Source organism: Misgurnus anguillicaudatus, unplaced genomic scaffold (genome assembly GCF_027580225.2).
Source record: "Misgurnus anguillicaudatus unplaced genomic scaffold, ASM2758022v2 HiC_scaffold_32, whole genome shotgun sequence".
NCBI lineage: Eukaryota > Metazoa > Chordata > Actinopteri > Cypriniformes > Cobitidae > Misgurnus > Misgurnus anguillicaudatus.
This window is the reverse complement of record NW_027395282.1, coordinates 278,481-294,677: the sequence shown is the minus strand read 5'-3', so window position 1 is coordinate 294,677 and position 16,197 is coordinate 278,481. Positions and strand designations below refer to the sequence as shown.

Here is a 16,197-nt window from a genome sequence, read left to right as displayed (position 1 = left end):
TTATCTCGAGATCATGAGAAAACAAGCAGCAAAAATAAAAATATGGATGACCTCTCTCGGCTTTCCTATATGTTTTTGTATTTCTGTGGATGATTTGCTCTCTGTCTTCTTAAAGTGCTAACAACTTAGCAAACATTTTTAGAATTACATTGCTAATGAGTACCCGATGAGATCTAATATAAATAACACCAAATTTGCTGTTGTTGGCACACTTTGTCGACAAAAAATAAAAAACATTGTTTTTTTTTTTAAAAGACAGAGTTGGAAGGGAGGCTGCAAAAGCTGTTCAAAATTGCAAACATGGATTCAAAGCTTCAGCATGTAAATCATATAGAATATTAAGAACTTTTGTCACACTCTAAATCTTGTTATAAAGTCTATTTTCCATTATAATCACTTATATTATTTGATACTAATCTATAACACATCATATTGTTAAAACCATATAAATTGTGCCCCCCCGTGCCCCCTTTTTGGTTTGGGCCACTGCCCCTCAAAATGTCTGTGCACGGCCCTGCGTTTAAGCGTTTGTTGGGTCTGTCGTTTATGAGAATTTTGGCTGAAGCGAGAGTCCCGCCCCGAGCACGGCGGTCGAGACACTTGAAGCAACACAGCATTTCTTTTTTATCAGGTGTTGTTATTCCAAACACAGACAGTGAAAATGTATTGTTTCACAACAATCTCTTGACATTCATTTGAACCTTGAGATGGAGAACATTGGAGACTCATATTAGCATTAAAAGACAATAACTAAATAGAATAACTAGATGAATATAATATAACCTAAATGTATATAAAAATTGAAAAGAATAATAAAAATAAGAATAAAAGTGAATGATAAAATAAACGAATGATAATGAATGAAATAATGAAATAAATGAAAGAAAATAAATGATAGGCTGGACATCTGATAAAATGTGTTAAGCCACCAAATGTACAGGCGTAAAATGCAGTCTTGATCAATGACACATATCTGTCAGGTGAGATATTGCTCAAGGCAAACAATTATTTCTGTTTAAAAGTACTTAAACCAGTGAAGCTCTTTCCACATTAAGTGCAGATGTAAGGTTTCTCTCCGGTGTGAATTCTCTGATGGGCTTTTAAGTTATTTGACTGCGCAAACGTCTTCTCACAGTTAGAGCATTTGTAAGGTTTTTCACCTGTATGAGTTCTCTGTAGTAGTGTTTTTGGCAGCCTGTTTTAATTTTAGTTTTAGTCTAGTCTTTGTGTCAAGCTGTTATTTAAGTTTTTAATAGTTTTAGTCACGTTCATACTGTTTTTAGTCTAGCCAAGTTTTAGTCAACTAAAAGTCTGGGCATTTTAGTCTTATTTTATTCAGACTTATCCATGACTATTTTAGTCTAGTTTTAGTCAGTGAAATTGTATTTTAGTCTCTTTTTTTAGTAATGCAATTCTATTTAACCCATATAATAGTTGTAGTATAGACAAAACAATATTTTCTTTTAGCCAAACCCATTTCAAACAAAAGTTATTATTTACTTTATAGACTCAAGAATACATCCATTCCAGACATGGAAGATGCTCTGATTTTATCACAGTAAACATGATTTGTAAGATGTAAACAACATAAAAAGTAAATTATACTGTTTTGAATGTCCGTGTATGAGCATGAGTGGAATTGAAGAGGCTTGCAGCATGTTTTTACAGGAATAAAGTTTAACATAAGCATATATTATTTAAATACCAATGTAGTGGGGTCTACGTTTTTAATCCATTTTATTTTGATAAACATGACACAATATAACATCGCGACTACATGAAAAGAGCTTTAACTGTTATAAAATACAGATTTATGAGCATTTGTGGAACTGCAGGGGTGAAAAATAAACACGAAACACACGTGATTGTTGTCATGTGGTGAATCCGACCAATCGTGAAACATCTGTGTCGTCATGTAGCAGCCCGTGCAGCTCCTCTTCGGAAACTGCGCTGGCTGACATAGGCCCTGTTTGCACGTACATGGTTATTTTTAAAAACTGAGAGATTTACCTTCGTTTGTGGCCCTCGTTTACACGCAAACGAAGAACTCGCCTCTGAAACCGATTGTTTCTAAAAACTCCGGCCAGAGTGGAGATCTTGAAAATCTTCGGTTGCATGTAATGAGACAAATGGATGTTTAAGCAGGCAACGTCACAGAGTATGCACCAGAGCTCGCACCTACGTCAAAAGTGCGACCTATGTTTACATGTGACTGCTACTCTGAACGCTTCCAAGATCACATTTATGTTCCTGCAAACTCGTTTCGTGTGCTTGTATTTGCAAATACAGCTGCTCCATTATGTCGAGGAGCAGAGACGAGTGCTCGGATGTCAGCAATTTTACACGTGTTTGACTTCATGGGCGCTGCAAGAACCGACAGACAGATGATGTCAAGGTACCGCGAGAGAGATTCAAAGTTAGACCTCTACGTGTGATTCCTCAACTCACTCTCGCGGTACTTTGACGTTATCGATCATCTACTGCAACAACTCCTCCCACCAACATGAAGAACCAGTTCGCGTCACCACCAGCGCTGCCGGTGATTGGCTTACGTGGGATTGAGCTTCTCTTGATGGAATGTATGCACAAGTACGTATAAATAAACACTGAAAACTGACATGTGTGCACGATATTATTTTTGAAACCGGAGAGGTTGAAATGTCAGTTTATGAAAATAGCCGCCCACGTGTAAACATAGCCTCAGGCGGCTGATCTCAAATCGCTCTCGCGGTTCTTTAAAACCATCTGACACAGTCACGTGCCTCCAGCGCCAGCTCAAGTCGGACAAAATTACTAACCGGAATGCACTGCTTCAAGTCAGCCGCCGATCGTTCTGCGCAGCGCCGCATGAAGTCGAACACACCTGTTGCGTCTCGTCTCGTGTTCGTCACGTGAAAAAGGTTCGTTGACGACTATATTTAGACAAGGTTTTGATGCAATGCTCTTACTGGTTGATGGACTAATTAGTCCATGGGGGGAATATTTGGTAGTCTTTTTGTGGGCTTCACAGATTCACAGAGCACTGAATGTGTTAATGATTACTGCACTAGAAGTGAACAACACTTTATTTAATGCCATAGTGATATTTAATTCCTTTTAGTTAAAGGAGTCAAGCTGCACTTTCCCCACGATTACAATGACAAACATTGAAGTAATAAATAACTGTGGCAGGATCAATAATATGCAGAGAGTGTACGTCATCTCAGATAAGAAGGGTTTGATGTTACTATATAAATGCAGACAGATGACTGGGGATGATCTTTGAATACATTCTGTGTTTTTGATAAATTGTAATTTTTGTTTGGCCCCTGGATTTTTTTTGCCACTACAATCTGAAATTCTACCCATTCCTGTTAGGAAATCACTGAATCTGTACTCAAATATCGACTCTGTTATGAGTTTTTACTTCAAATCAACAGATCAAAGATAAAGAGAAGAACAGCAGACAAAAGACAAAGTGTTAAGAAACGAGTTTCTGTTTGAAAGATCATATGGGGGGCCCCATACATAGACTCACCCTGGGCCCACAAATTTTCTAAAATCATCAACTATATGTAATACACTTAACCAGCAATAGTTAGCCTGTCCGGAACCGAGCTGACTTAAACCACATCACTGTGTGACACTTGCTTTACATGTGAACGGCCCCTACGCTAATAAGATTTTGTTTCCCTCTCCCCGTCTCGTCCTCGATCCCTAGGACAATGAGACAAACAAATCCAGTTCTGGTAAATGTGAAAGTCGGCACACCTCTGATCTACTGGCTGTTCTTCAACGTGATGCCCAGCTGATGCCTGACCAATGACCACCAGCAGAACCCGCTTAATCTCCTTATCCGTTTCAATGTGTTTGTGTGTATTTATATATATATATATATATATATATATATATATATATATATATATATATATATATATATATATATATATATATATATATATATATATATATAGGGTTTTTCCCTCCTAGGACTTTTTTACTTCCCCGGCTAAAAAGTCTGGGGGTTTTTTCTCCGAGGTGGTTTTTCAACCCGGGGAGGCAGCCTTCTTGGGCTTAACTTCTTTAAGTTACATTAGTAATAAATTCGCTTTAATGTTGATTTATAGCCGCAGCAAATTTAGGTGCTTGTGCTATCGTGTATTATGTTGTGCTATCTGTCGATTTTCTGTGCTTTTCACTGCTTCTATTAATGTAAAGCTGCTTTGAAACAATTACCAAATTGTGAAAAGCGCTATATAAATAAAAATTGAATTAAAATTGTTATGAAATAAAAGTGGTTTATTGAATAATCTTAGTTGTATTCTCAATGGTCTGTCTGACGATGTCGATTATCAGATTAACTTTGTCTGACTAGAAGCAAAGACCCTAACCCTGTGTCGTTACACAGACAGTGAAAATGTACTGCATTATTATATGATTTATTATTATATCAGCATTAAAAGACAATACAGCTCATAAAATTTAAACAACAAAATAGAATAACTAAATACAATGAAATGAATATAATATAAACTAAATGTTTATAAAACAGAAAAGAATAATAAAAATAAGAATAAAAGTAAATGATAAAATAAATGAATGATAAATAATGCAATATGTAATAAATGAAATAAAAACAAATAATAAGCTGGACATCTGAAAAGTGGGTTACGGCACCAAGCGTACAGGCATAAATGCAGTCTTGATCAGCAACACCTATCTACCGGATGTGATATTGCTCAAGGCGAACAATTATTTCGTCCTTGGTGTGAAGGCACGGTTTGCTGCTTTACCGCAGCACGGTCAATGTTCAAAGACTTTCCTTCTGATACTTCTTATCAAACTGTCTTCTTTCATGTAAGCCTTTAGGTTAAGAGATCAAAGGATTTGCCTTTGATTCCCTAAGAAAACACACACTAATAAAACATATATCTTAAATGCAATGTAAGTTGCCATGGATAAAAGCATCAGCTAAATATTTAATTGTTTCACTGCCAAGACGGCATAATTTAAACTTGGCTCATAGCACTAAAGGAAACACACGCACGAGCGCACACACACACACACACACACACACACACACACACACACACACACACACACGTATGGTGGAGTTCTCTAGCAGCAGAAGCGAGGATGAGACGATTTTTGTTTTGACTGAGAAAAGGAAAGACAGCGTTATTGGAAGCACCTTACAAGAGTTCACACTGTATCATGATCATTTTCATTTGTATTTCAGGATGCCCATGGGTTACATTGAAAGTCTGCTTAAACTTTAAATATTTCATACCTACAGTAAAACACGGAGGATTATGTTTTTTGGCTGTTTTGCTGCACCTGGCACAGTGTGCCACGACTCTATGCAGGATCCTGAACGGAATCCTATGGAACATCTTTGGAAAGAGCTGAAACTTGCTGTCTGGAGAAGACACCCATGAAACTGAGAGAACTGGAGCAGTTTGCTCAGGAACAATGCGTCAAACTACCTGTTAACAGGTACAGAGAGCTAAATAAATCGTTTGATTGCAGAAAAATATTAGGTTAGGGATCCCTTCATTTTTGTCCATGACTTTTGTTTTACTATTTACAAGACACTGTTGAATAAAAATCACTGCTGCACGCGGATTCATAAGCGACTTAAAGCAGTTTACGCAAGCGCTGCATTTAAACAATTGCCTTTAATTCAAAAGTGAAAGTAAAATGGGCACGGCTGCACATGCATCTATAAGCCCCTCCCACCTGGTAATACCAGGATCACCAGGTTTGTCACAAGCCAATTAACCGGTGGGAAAATTTCCACACAGCAACATCCCTAATACAGGCTTATACATAAGATCTGTTTACACACAAACACAGAGCTACTGAAGGAGAAACAGCCAATCAGAGCAGAGCTCAACATTATTATTCATGACCCTTTCAAATAAGGTCATAATTCAGGCAAATCCTAGGATTCTTAAAGGAAATCTAAAAAATTTTCAGGTTAACTTTTGCATTTAATAAAGCCACACAGCTTCTGTGTAGATATTAGCGAACAATAATATTTCAATGCATTCTTTGAATAAACTGATAATGTCATTCATAGTCCAGTGTCCTCTGTCTCCTACAGAACCTACAGAACTCTAATTAATAGACTTTTCTGAAATATTAAAGGTATAGCGGAAGATTTTCCCGAATTATTTAAAAGAACCGCCCCTCGATATCTTTAAAAAAATGCACACGCAACACTCTCCCTCCCTCCTCCCGAGAGGGAACGCCTATTAAACGCGTGCACGAGACAGAGAAAGAGCATGCAGGAGCTCAGTTCTTCTCTTCGCTCTGTTTACAAGTTTCTGTCGGCATGTTTACCGTGTCTGTGCGGTTCGTGACTTGTGCCAGGGCTAGCATCGCTAATCATAGCTTACATCAACTTTTACTAGCAGTGATTTTAAATGGATTCTCCAAATAGCATGACAGAACGTACCTTTCCAGTAGAAACTTCGCGTGGGAAGCCCAACCTGTCCTTTTAGCTCACACCAGCAGCCAGCGTGTGAAATAGTCTCCCATAAACATTCTGGTCTTGTTTCTTTCTTTATAGTCCTTTCTCTTCTTGTCATACAATTCGTAGACACTTTTTCTGTTGCGACCCTCAGACATTTTGAAAAAAAACACAGCTTCAATGAATGGTTGAAACCGTAGCACAACACACATACACTTGAAAGTGCGCATGTGCAGCAAGCGAACCTAGAGGCGAGCACGTACGACGGTTATACGTCAACATATAATCAGAATGATTGACATCTGGGATGACCAATAGTCCTGATGATCCACCCGGAAAACGAAAATCTTCCGCTATACCTTTAAGGTTATGACTTTTTTCAGGATATGAAAGAATATTTATATCACAGCACTTATATATTTGTCAGTGTGACACATTCAATTACACTTTAGCTTAAACCCTTTCAATTTTATTTGACTAAAACAAGACTTAATTAAAAATACAATTCAGATGACTAAAATATGACTAAAACCAAACTGCATCTTAGTGAAAAGACGATAAAACGAATATAAAACCCAATGCACGTTTTTTCGTAAAGTCTTTAACTTTTATGAGTTTTCTGGTGTATCACTAAATGGTGACTTCGAGTGAAACTCTTCCCACAAACACTACAGTTATAAGGTTTCTCTCCAGTGTGAATTCTCTCATGATTTCTCAAATGATATCTTCGAATGAAGCTCTTTCCACATTGAGAGCACATGTAAGGTTTCTCTCCAGTGTGAATTCTCTCATGGATTCTCAAATGACCTAAAGTAGAGAAGCTCTTTTTACAGTGAGAGCAGGCGTAAGGTTTCTCTCCAGTGTGAACTCTCTCATGGGTTTTTAATGTAAATGACCGAGCAAAAGTCATCTCACAATGAGAGCATTTGTAAGGTTTTTCACCTGTATGAGTTCTCTGGTGTGACACTAAACCGCCATGTCCACTGAAACTCTTCCCACAAACACTGCAGTGATAAGGATTTTCCCCAGTGTGAACTCTTTGATGAACACTTAAATTAGCTGAAGTAGAGAAGCTCTTTCCACATTGAGAGCAGACGTAAGGTTTCTCTCCACTGTGAACTCTCTGATGAACTGTAAAAGCACTTGAAGTAGTGAAGCTCTTTCCACATTGAGAGCAATCGTAAGGTTTCTCTCCAGTGTGAACTCTCTCGTGGGTTTGTAAGTGACTTAACCGAGCAAACGTCTTCCCACACTGAGAGCATTTGTAAGGTTTTTCACCTGTATGAGTTCTCTGGTGTACAACTAAATGTCTATGTTGAAAAAAAGTCTTCTCACAAACATTACAGTAATAAGGTTTCTCTCCAGTGTGAGTTCTCTCATGAATTCTCATAGAACCTAAATCAGAGAAGCTCTTTTCACAGTGAGAGCAGGCGTAAGGTTTCTCTCCAGTGTGAATTCTCTTGTGGACTGTTAAGGAATATAACCGAGCAAAAGTCTTCTCACAGTGAGAGCATTTGTAAGGTTTCTCACCTGTATGAGTTCTCTGGTGTGACACTAAACTGCCTGGTCGACTGAAACACTTCCCACAAACATTACAGTAATAAGGTTTCTCTCCAGTGTGAACTCTCTGATGAATTTTAACAAAACTTGGATCAGAGAAGCTCTTTCCACATTGAGAGCAACTGTATGGTTTCTCTCCAGTGTGACTTCTCTCATGGACTTTCAAAGAAACTGAATGAGTGAACGTCTTCTCACACTGAGAGCATTTGTAAGGTCTTTCACCTGTATGAGTTCTCTGGTGTTTCACTAAATTGCCATTTACACTGAAACTCTTCCCACAGACATCACAGTGATGAGGTTTCTCTCCAGTGTGAACTCTCATATGTTTTTTTATAGTACCTGAATCAGTGAAACTCTGTCCACAGTAAGAGCAGACGTAAGGTTTCTCTCCAGTGTGAATTCTCTCATGGGTTTTTAAGTTATTTGACTGAGTAAATGTCTTCCCACACTGAGAGCATTTGTAAGGTCTTTCACCTGTATGAATTCTCTGGTGTGACACTAAATTGGCACGTTGACTAAAACTCTTCGCACAAACACTACAGTGATGAGGTTTCTCTCCAGTGTGAACTCTCTGATGAAGAACAAGATATTCTTTGAGAATGAAACATTTGTCACATTGACTGCACTGATACGGTCTCTCACTGGTGTGTAAACACACATGTTTCCTCATGAGTTTTTTATCTCTGAATCTCTTCTCACAGTGAGGACACTTGTATGGTTTTTCTTCTGTGTGAATTCTCTTATGAACAGGACGACTGTGTTTGCTGCTGCAGTGGTTGGGCTTTACATCAATGTGTGTCCTCATGTGGCGTTTCTGATGAGATAAGAAATTTGACTTCTTCTTGTCTGTGTGGTCTTCTGAATGAAGTTTCTTCTCTTGTAAGGTAGTAAAGCTGATCTCAGATCTGGTGAAGAGTTTCTGTTCTGTGTGTTTTCTCTCATGTCTCTCTAAATGTCTCTGTGAGCTGAATGTCTTTTCACAGGTGATGCAGGAAAGAGTTTGTGCTGTCCGTTGCTCTTTTGATGTTGAGGACGTTTCTCCATCAGAACATGATTCACTCTTCACATCTAAAAGAAACATAATAAAAATTAAAATTCTCCTTTCACTCTTAAGCCCTATTCATACGGTAATGTTTTCTTATGGGGCGTAAGGTATTTTCAACATTACAGGGGTAGTCAATAATTTTATTATGGTTTGATTAGCCAGGAAGGTTACTTTACAAAAACAGAATGTTATTTTTAGTTTAGTTTTTCTAACATTAGCATAACGTTCCCCTAACCGGGGCGCCATAATGGGGGAAGATAAGGATGATTCTAAGGGCCCTGGTCATAGGAGGCCTAGCAGAAACCCATATACTTTGCTGTATGATTTTAGTATTTAACTGCCAATTCTACACAATAATCCATTTAGAAGAGCGCTATAATGAGTGTGTCTATCCCCCTTAAGACATTCATGGATTATTCAGAAATGCACAACCTTCACCGCTCAGAATGTTACGCGCATGAGGCGGAGGTCACAAGATCAACTGTAAGACCAGAGTCAAGAACCCCATTCACCCAGCAGTTTGATCCCAGAAAATGTCCGTCAAATTGGCAGAGAGCACTCTGTATGCATCTTAGACACTGTAAGTGTTTGATGTTTTGTTTCTTTTCAGTCGGTCACTACGTCGTCACGTCGTGACTGAAGAATTGGGAACTCGCATCGAGAGACCAATCAGCTTCACTTTGTATGTGAAGAGCCAATGACTGTTGGCATGCAGTATTTGAATATGCTGGCTTTACAATTAGCCTCACATTCACCTATTCACTCACACATTCATACACCAACAGCAGTGTTGGTGTATGTATGTCGGGAGCAGCTGGGGTTAGGTGTGTGTTGCTCAAGGACACCTCGACACTTGGTCCGGTGGAGCCGGAGATTGAACCACCAACCTTCCGATTTGTAGACAACCTACATGAGCCACTGAGCCACTGCTGCTCAATAAATGCCAGCAACAGACAGGTCACCGCACACGCTGCTGGGCGTTGGGATGTCCACCATGGTGGTCCAGGAGTGCCATTTTTGGCTGTGCCTGGCCGATATGAGCAAGGCGGACAAGACACAGTTCTTGAAAGCCCGCATATCCCAGGCCGGCCTCTTTGGCGAGGTGGTCGAAAGCTTTGTCCAGCAGTTTTCGGCCGCACAAAGGCAGACCGAGGTGATTTGAGGGAGACTGTGACCGCATCGCTCCCTCCCCCGGTGGAGAATCTTTAGTCTTAGTTATTTTCTGTTCAGCCGGCACCCACAACTTCAGGTTATCAAAGGGTAATGAGTGCTGGGCGTTGCCTGGAGTCGACCTGCCTGCTCTCTCCTCATTCGCAGCCCGGTCGTCCAACAGCGGAGCCGTGCAAGTGTTCCCATACACTCCCCTGCCCCCTCTCGTGCGCTCACCCAGCACGCCACGGTGGGCATCTTGGCTTCACTTGGCTGCCCCACTGTGGGTACGTCTGTGGTGCCTCTAGTCCCACTTGTTCGGTATCTGGGAGCCTGTTCAGAGCTTCCCAGTCCATGGCGTTGGCTTCTTCGCACCATCAGACTCGGCTACGCGATTCCCTCAGTTACCGAGCATACCAGTACAAAGTCCTGCCTGGGTGGTGTCGAGTGAAGCATATAAGGTTCCTTCATGGCATTCATATCCCTGGGGTGCTCAATCATGCAGCCGACAAGCTATTACAAGCTGTGAGCTGTGACTCCCCCCCCCGTGGTTCAGCTGATTTAGAGACGGTTCAGAGCAGCAGAGGTAAACATGTTTGCGTCTCTGGAAACCTCCCACTGCCAGCTGTTTCATTCCCTGACCGACGGAACCCTCTGCACGGATGCATTGGCACACAGCTGGCCTCGGGTCATCGCAAATATGCATTCCCCCAGTGAGCCTTCTTGCACAAACATTGTGCAAAGTCAAGGAAGACAAGGAGGGGGTCCTCTTAGGAGGGATCTTCTTTCTCAGAGAGGGGGCACAATATGGCACCCATGCCCAGACATGTGGAATCTCCACGTGTGGTCTTTGGACGGGACGTGGCGGTTCTGAGTGGCTTACCCATGCAGGTAGCGAACACTATTGCTTCAGTGCTTAAGCCTGTCTAGTAGACGGTGCACACGCCGAAGTGGAACCTCTTCATTGAGTGGCGTTCCTCTCAGCAAGAGAACCCCTGGGATTACCCGATCAGTGTTGTGCTTTCTTTTTTACAAGACCAGTTTGAGAGAAGGCTGTCCCCCTCCACCATTAAGGTCTATGCTGTGGCAATTTCTGCCTACCATGCTCCCATAGCAGGTAGGTTGGTCGGTCAGCACGACCTGATCATCAGGTTTCTTAGAGGGGCGAGGAGGTTGAATCCATCCCGTCCCCCCTCTATACCCTCTTGGGATCTGCTCGTGGTGCTGAAGTCTCTCCAAGATTCTCCCTTTGAGCCTCTACAGTCAGCGCATGTCAAGTTTCTTTCTATGAAAACTTTGACACTACTCGCATTGGCTTTGATAAGGCGGGTAAGGGCACGCATTCTCAGTCGATAAGTCATGCCTCAGTTCGGGCCTGCTGACTCCAGTGTTACATTGAGACCCAGGCCTGACTATGTGCTCAAGGTTCCCACCACTCCTTTCAGAGATCAGGTGGTGAGCCTGCAAGCACTGCCCCCAGAGGAGGCAGACCCAGCCTTAGCTTTGCTGTGTCCCGTCCATGCTTTGCAACTGTACCTGGACCGAACGCAAAGCTTCAGGACCTCAGACCAGCTCTTTGTCGGTTAAGGAGGACAGCAGAATGGAAAAGTTAGTGGACAGCGTCTTCCTGGGAGCTGACACGCGGTGCCTCGCTGACAGACATTTGCAGAGCTGCTGGTTGGGCAACACCTAATACGTTCACTAGGTTTTATAGTGTTCATGTCAATCCGGTTTCCTCCTGTGTTCTCACCTCTAGCAGGTAGAAACACTGGGGTTCCCAGGTTCCTGTGTCGGCTTGCATTGCCAGTTTGGCAATATATCGGTGCCATAAATCCCAAAAGATGTTTTGGTAGAGTTTGGTACTTCCTCCAAGGCCTTTTATTGTCAGACATGGCGGAGCGTTTGATGTCAGCTTTGCATCAGATGAATTCCTGAAACCTGTGTTGAGCTTGGGCCTCCATATGAGCGACCCCTGGACAGGGGATCCCATGTGTGTAATATCTGTGGAGCTAATTCAATCCAACATTTTTCCCTCAGCAGACTTAATTCTGCGGTCTCTGAGACCTTGATGGCGAGAAAGCCTTAAGCCATATAAAATTATTTATTAATTATTTTTGAAAAGACAACAGAAGACACATACCTGAAGGTATAAATTCATCGTCATCATCATAGTCGTCTTCTTCCTCAGTGTGATCTTCCTCAGCTGTGGTTTCTCTTCTCATCTTCATCACGAGTTCCCTGCAGTCGATGAGTTTGACTGAACACATCTTGATTTTGGTCTGCAGGATCTGCTGCTGTTCTCCAGCATTACAGACAGAATCCAGAGACTCTGTGGAGGTTTGATCAGTAGATTCCTCATCCTGTAAGCCCTCATCAGTTTCTTCTGATTTCATCATCAACATCTCAACACTAAAATACACAGAGATAAGAATTTGGTTACAGAAAATCAACAAACACAAAACAAAACTGATGTAAACACAGCGGTTGATGCTTGTGTCTCTTCGTTCTTCTTCATGCAGTTCGCAATCTTAGGTAGAGCATTCTTCTTTCTTTCTTTCTTTTTTAATGCCATACCAGCGATTAGATATTAAATTACAATCTGCTTGTTTTACTTATTTTTGTCCACTACAAACTAATGTGTAATATATCTGTAACACTGAAAGAGACCGTAGTAGAGTTGTGAAGTTACTGATGCAATCAGGTGTTAGTGCACCTGTCCCTCATACACACGCATACGTTTTCATGTCTGTTTTTAGGTTTGTTCGAGTTCATGCACCGCTGTAAGAACCAACAGGTGGATCACATCAAAGTACCGTGAGAGCGATTCCAGAAATCATGAAGTCTGATTTCGAGTCGTTCTCGCGGTATTGTGATGTTAATCTCCTATCTTCTTTTTCTAACTATAATGAATCGTGCTAGTAGGTCTAACATCCATACGCATAACAAAAGTCTGCTATCGTCCATGAATTCAAAGTACAGGCGGAGATAGCAGCTTTACCTAGCTACTTCCTATGACAAGACCCCTGTTCCAAGATGGCGGCGGTTTTGACGCATGCTTAGAACCCCAAGGCGACATCTAGTAGATATACATTTATGGATAACGTCAACATGCCGGATTCTGTCCATACTTAACGCGAACGTACGTAATGTCGTAGCGCACGTTGAGTAGGTACTCGGTAAAAATTCAGTACCTACACCGTAAGTATGCGATTTCGGATTCAGCCTGTCACTCTTTGCTAACCCCCCCAGACCACCACACATAAAAAAGTGTTATGTTAAATTGTTAGTCATTGCCTGCATTAGCAGTTTTGAAATGTTAATGATTATTTTAGTGCTGAAAGTGTAAGAAAATGACAAAAGAAGTTTGGTTTAAAAATAAACTAGTCCTTCGTGTTTTGTGATGTTATAGATGAAAGAACTGAAAACTGATATTTACCAAACTGAAATGATGTTGCTTTTATCCGTTATCAGGGCTCCAGACTAACTTTTTTCACTAGGAGCACAGTGGCCCCCAACTGAAAATTTTAGGGGTGCAACCAGAAAATTTAGGGTCACACACTGTAAATAAACATGCTAACCAAATATTCACATTTCTACTAATTTCCACTGTATTACTAATAAATACTTTGATGATAGATGCAGAAAGTACAATGTGCTGTTTCAAATTCAGTGTCACGTCAAATTTACCGGTCGCACATGTGCCACTGGATGTAAAATTCAGTGGCACACTCTCAAATTTTGGTGGCAAAATGCCACCATTAGGCGGCAGTCTAGGGCCCTGTTTACCAGTTATCAATTGTAATCAGATATTTAAATAAATATATACGGTAAATTACAATTCAGCTTTAAAGGTATAATTATTACATAATGAGGGACCAGTCCAGTACCCATTAAAACCCATACTGGGCCCTGCTATACAACACAGGCTTCATTACGTGGGGCAATATGGGTCCTACGTAATGGCGCTTTTCCATTGCATAGTACCCTGCGGTTTAGTTTAGTTTGGGTCGGGTCAGCTCACCTCACTTTGGCGTGGTTAGCTTTTCCATCGAGTTTGGTATCACTTCGCAGTGGGAGGGATTATAGGCGTGTCGTTATATTTGCGCTGCCTACTGCTGTGACATCATACATGTTTGAGCGTTGTTGTAGATTCCCATTTATTTATTTCTCAGTCCGCCACAAAATTAAAATTGGCCACGACAAATAGATGTTTGCTGATCGCGTTTATCACTACCTCTGTCTCACAGGACAGTTTCTGTTCAAACACCCGTGGCATCAGTAGTTGACGCACTCCGCTGAGCTTCATTAAAGTTGCGTTTGAGCATATAATGCTGACGTGCTCGTCGCGAATGTTCCGCCACAAACTGCAAGTTTGGAAAAAAAACTGGTATGTTGTCACTGATTCTCAACCTGTGGATGTTTTTCATCACTAAAAGGGAGTTTGGGAACTTATAGCAGAGCACAGATGAGATCATGTTTGTTCGAGCGCAAGCTAGCACTGAGGTAAAGCTAATCTTTACATTATAGCGATGACGCGTAGTGACGATCTCTCAGACCAATCCGTGATCTACTGTGTTTTCGCGTCACGTTTGGTATCAGCTCGGGTCGCTTGGAACCCCAACCAAGGTGGTACGAAAAAACGTATCGGGTACTACGTACTGCACCCAATGGAAAAGCTCCCAAAAGTAAGCTGACCCGACCCAAACTAAACCAAACCAAACCGTTGGGGGCTATGCAATGGAAAAGCGCCATAAGCTGCCCAGCTGGGTCCCACATGAGCTCCACTTAGATTTTATATCAAATTCAAGTGGGCTAATCAAGCTGGGGCCATAGTTGACTTCAGACAAACCCATTTAGGGCCCATATACTGTATATTGGACCCCACCTTGCAATGTTGGCTGAGATATTCCACCAGTATCGTAACACTTGACCACTTTGAATTATTTACGCAGGGCTCAATGACTCAGTTCCGTTATAAGCTTTGTTGTTGGTGGAGAAATGGCAGCTAGAGTGTTTTCGGTTAGTATTATCACTAAATTTAAATTATCATTATAACTGTGTTTGATTATCGTGATTTTAAAAACTTGCAGTAAATCCTGTCCAGCCAGAATCAGTTTGACGCAGATGCCCATATGCAACATAGTTTTTTGCACAATAAGGCATTTAAGGGATAATGTATTGTATTCATTCATGGTGAACTTATTAGACAGATTTATTTATTTATTTTATCACAGAAATAATTTCAGTGACATGAAATATTAAATTGTGCTTTTCAAAACTAAAACTTGTTCAAATGTTTTCAGTGTGTGCATCAGTTCATTTCCATCTCATTTTAACAAAACCATGATAATATTGATAACCGTGATATCTTTGGGCACTATAATCATGATATGAAATTGTCATACCGTCCCATCCCTAGTGGTGAAGAGTATGGAGATAAGGGAACAAACTGGATAAGTGATATAAATTATTCCACGCAGAGTTTATTCACAATTACAAAAGTAAGTAACATTAAAGAATTAATTGCTATAGCTAGCTTTAGCTACCAACCCGGTTATAACTCTGCTTATGTTAATTGTAAATCTTAGGTGTTGTGTTTTGTAATATAAGATTTAACACATCGCAGTGAATATGTTGTTTGTAAGTTTTAAGTAAGATGGCATGAGATTAACATAACAACCATTAATTTGGTGTAGCAATCAATTTGATGGATTGATTGAAATTGATTGAAAGAAATTTGGGGCATCCTAAATTTTGGCAAACGGGTTGCGATTTTGGTGCTTTCGTGTGTCTTGTGAATAGTATGCCACACAGACCCGTTTGCCACTGAACCTGCATTAACGACGACAGTGGGGTTACAGGCCTTAGTCAAATGGGTCGACAGTAGTGTTGGGCGATATGCCCTATTTTTAGATCGTCCTATCGTCAGCCTGTGAGATCGGCGATACACAATATTATCGGGGGGCGTGGCAGTAGTTTACTCTTTTTT

General features: G+C 40.9%; 1 protein-coding gene and 1 long non-coding RNA gene across 2 annotated transcripts in view; both read right to left on the bottom strand.

The window, feature by feature from the left end:
* The window catches only part of LOC141363124 (uncharacterized), a 127,609-nt gene that overhangs the window by 88,725 nt on the left and 22,687 nt on the right, over positions 1–16,197 (bottom strand). The gene's annotated exons all lie outside the window — the stretch shown is intronic.
* The window catches only part of LOC129453961 (uncharacterized), a 64,186-nt gene that overhangs the window by 41,873 nt on the left and 6,116 nt on the right, over positions 1–16,197 (bottom strand). The window contains 1 exon segment of the mRNA XM_073865681.1: positions 12,349–12,617. Coding sequence (XP_073721782.1) covers positions 12,349–12,610 — 262 coding nt within the window. The 5' untranslated portion in view covers positions 12,611–12,617.